The 3,635-nt window shown below is 44.7% G+C and overlaps 1 protein-coding gene across 1 annotated transcript; it reads right to left on the bottom strand.

Annotated features, from left to right (window-relative positions):
• Nucleotides 1-1,221: 1,221 nt before the first annotated feature.
• On the bottom strand, nt 1,222-2,867 carry GL218_08518 (uncharacterized protein; the record flags this gene model as incomplete). The annotated part of the gene is made up of 3 exons (XM_033585322.1): nt 1,222-1,865; nt 1,916-2,534; nt 2,829-2,867. 3 exons carry the CDS (start codon nt 2,865-2,867, stop codon nt 1,222-1,224), a joined length of 1,302 nt encoding a protein of 433 aa, XP_033440479.1.
• Nucleotides 2,868-3,635: the final 768 nt, after the last annotated feature.

Genomic DNA, 3,635 nt, shown 5'->3' with positions numbered 1-3,635 from the left:
ACCTACCGACGAAAGTAATATTTACCTATATACCTACAACCACCTACCTACCTACCTAACCCAGATGCTACCTCTTACAGATACTACCTAGGTACTTACCTAACTTACTAAGCCTTTTCATTAATCAACGTAAGGCTCTAAACGACAGCAAAGAAGGGTTGTATGGCTGCTGCATCCACACTTCCCGTTTAGGCAGGTTTCTAAATTCTTACTGCATGGCCCGATGACCTGGATACGGCAAACCATGGATGGGGTCACAATGCAAGAAATACGACCACAAACAAGTTGCGCGCCGATCTTGTCGGTAGTCAATAGCCTATCTCGTTTATCGACTTCAAACTATACATACGACGTCGTTTGTTTAATGAACACCCCCCCAATTGTCCTTTTTCATTGGTATTTTCAAGTCGCGGGAAAATGTGTATACGCTATTGAGTACTTGGCAGGGCGAACTTATTGGAATACCTTGTCTAAATCTTTCACTCGGCGTCAAAACTACCTAAACAGGTAGGGAAGTAAAATTACTCTCATGGATCAAGTTTTGAAGTATAGTATACGTAAATTATGAGCATAAGATAGGTAGGATAATCATCAAGATATCTTAGGTACATATTTGAGTACATGATCTATAATAACAGGAAATCACAATTATCAAATTGTAACGCAGATAGAATCTTATCTGAATTGATCTGTATACTGAGCGATGCACACGGCATCGTCCTGACATCTTTATCTAAGTTCGGCTGTTTTCATCATCATGGGTATCAACCGTTACTAGCCAGTCAAAAACATCGCTGACTTATCTACCTCCCGATGCATGCCAATATTGCGACCGTCTCTGTAGAAATTAATAACGACGCCCCGGGCGTATGTACGATGATGCTCTTCGGCCGTCAAATGCCCCCGATGCCCCTTGAACAATGATGAATGCAATCCCATGGCCAAGCCTATTGTACTCCAGAAACTCCAATACCCATTGTAGAAAAGAAAGAGCTACCATATTCACAGGGAAGAGTTCTTAATAAGGATTTGGTGAAAAGTATTGAACATTGTCGGTACTGGCAAATGCGTCCCCTCTAATGTAAATGTCGGTTTGCGAACCGGGGATTATCGAATGGCATTGCTCATAGCATTATTGCCTCTCCGATATCCCGTTTATGGTCTTGGCCGTCTAGAGCTGTCGCAATATTTACGTTTCTCGGGATGATCAATACCACGTATCTATTGCGGTAAGAGAGCACCCTTCTCGTCGCGTGCCAACATAACTTTGCCCACAATTTTCTCGGTCAAAGTCGCACACCAAGGGTCGACATAGCCTGTCCAAAGCATTGCGGCGCCGTAATTTAGAGGGATCCAAAATGGTAGGGCGACTATGAGACGCCACCCGCTCGGGAACATGAGTGTGCCTTGAATCGTTTCACCCTTGTCATTGGTGATAGGCGGGGGCACATGGATTCCATAAACCATCCAGCAAAGAACACTGCGAAGGAGAGGACCGTGTAAAAGATAAACGGCGAAGGACTGCTTGCCAAACCAAAGCAAATATTTGCTCGACATGATGTCACGTAGAGCCGGGCTGAAATGTAAACCTAAGGTAATCAATTCCAAGCCAATTCCGGAAGCGAATCGAGGGAAATCGGGGTCCTTGGGAAGGATGCGCTTCAAAACTTCGAATTGGTATCGTGACCAAGCCGCCCATTCTGGGTGTCCTTCAGGATACGAGGCAACGTAGAGACCCAAAAACAAGAAGATCGCAGCCAAAACTTGCGAGACCTTTGGTCGACGAGCAAGCCACTCGGTGGCAGGAGGATGGTTTTGCAAGTCACAGAGGAATACACCCCAGAAGAACTGCATCCCAAAAGCCGCTGCGATATAATTAGCTTTGAAGTAAAGTATAGAAGAACTGAGAACGTACAGTCAGACGCCATCCAAAAATAGGCATACATCATCAAACTCAAAACCATCCTGAACTGAGGTCGAATATAGGCTGTGGCAACAATAAAGGTATAAACTTCCATGCTTCCTTTCAGCAATGGCAATAATGTCCATTGATTGCCATCGTACGCGTTTCGACCTCTTGTCCACGTTGAAATAATGTTTTCAATCAAGTGTTTAACAGACAGGAACACGTTCGCTTGGCGATCAGGTGCGGTCTTACCACACCACCAACAGTCACTCTGCTTTGCGACCAAAAACATTCCTAGATTCGCCATTATCCAAATGATGACAGTTGCGAGACCACAGGGTATAACCAATCGAGGAACACGGCGGAGGGCGGACTTGGCGATAGATGTGAAGGCGGCATCTTGGTTATTCTGTCGGTACAGTTTGATAGGTTTAAGAGCACAGACATAGCCAGTAACAAAAGCGAAGATAGTGACACCGATACGGCCCTGAACTAGGATTCGTAGGAAAGGTAGTTGCATAGGCCGCGGTGCTGAGCCGTTATGAGTAGCAGGAAGAAAAAGGTCGCCATCGAAAGCTCTAGCGATATGAGTTAAAACCACCAGAGTGGATGCGAAGCCTCGAAGACCCTATAAAACGGACAATACTGTTAGCTACGAAGAACAGCTGAATTATTAGAGTTCGCCTTTCTCTTCTCTTTCCCTTCTCGTTCCCTGCTTAGTTTAAACCATGATTCTGATTCGGCGCAGTGTCGAGCATCCGAAGATTCCGTCTTCATGTGGGCTGATGCCTCTTTCAGCTAAAGCTTCGAACTTTATCGCAACTTTGAAGGTTCGAAATTTTTGAAGCCATATTCGATCGATATCCATTCTAGTCGCCGGTCGCATTCCCATTCACGACGTAAATAAAACTGGTTAACTTACATCTACCCATTTAACATTTCCTTCTCTACCAATAGCCATTATGACGAGTTATCGCGGAATCGCAAAATTGATATAATTACTTCGCTGTCATGCCTTGAGAAAAGGGATTTGGGTCGGAGTTGGAGTTGGTGTAGCTAGAGAACTGATGTCGGAAGTAACCAACACCTTATCGAGTCTGAGAATCTTGTTTCCAAGGTACTCCCGTGTCGAATGCACCACCTAGTTAAGTAAGGGGTTGAACGAAGGGAACGAGCGAAGCTGGAATGTTACGACTCGGATCTGTTGTGTTTTCTGGACGCGCGCAGCACAGAGAAAAGCGGGACTAGATTTCACTAATATGCGTCCTAGAGAGGCTGATTAACAATAGGTGGCGACACGAACGCGACCTAGAGATGGATGTTTTTAATGATAAGCTCCGTAAGGCTCGTAGGGCAACCGGTCTCAATATAAGTAGGAATAATATTAGATTGGTATTATTCGCCCATGCGCAAGCATATAAATATATGCATACACAACCGCTTCGGTTAGTTAATTCCCTTTTACAGGTTAAGCAAGGCGGATGGATTAAATGCGTGATGAAATAAAAAAGAAAGAACAAGAAGGACAGGATTAGAGGTCAGTTCCCACACACTTAAAGATACGGCAAGAGGCGCAAAGAAAGAAGAGAAAAGGGAAGTTGGAGGATTTTTTAAGAGGGAAGATATAATAAGGGGCGGAACGATTGAGACTTGGCAAACAGGATCGATGTGATTTGATCGATGTATGGATCCCCCATATAGTTCAAGGTAGACGGCGGCTTGGCGAGAA

The sequence above is a fragment of the Daldinia childiae genome, assembly GCF_008694065.1.
Source record: "Daldinia childiae strain JS-1345 chromosome Unknown Scaffold13, whole genome shotgun sequence".
Classification (NCBI taxonomy): domain Eukaryota; kingdom Fungi; phylum Ascomycota; class Sordariomycetes; order Xylariales; family Hypoxylaceae; genus Daldinia; species Daldinia childiae.
The sequence above is the reverse complement of the archived record's forward strand: the minus strand, read 5'-3'. Positions and strand labels throughout refer to the sequence as shown.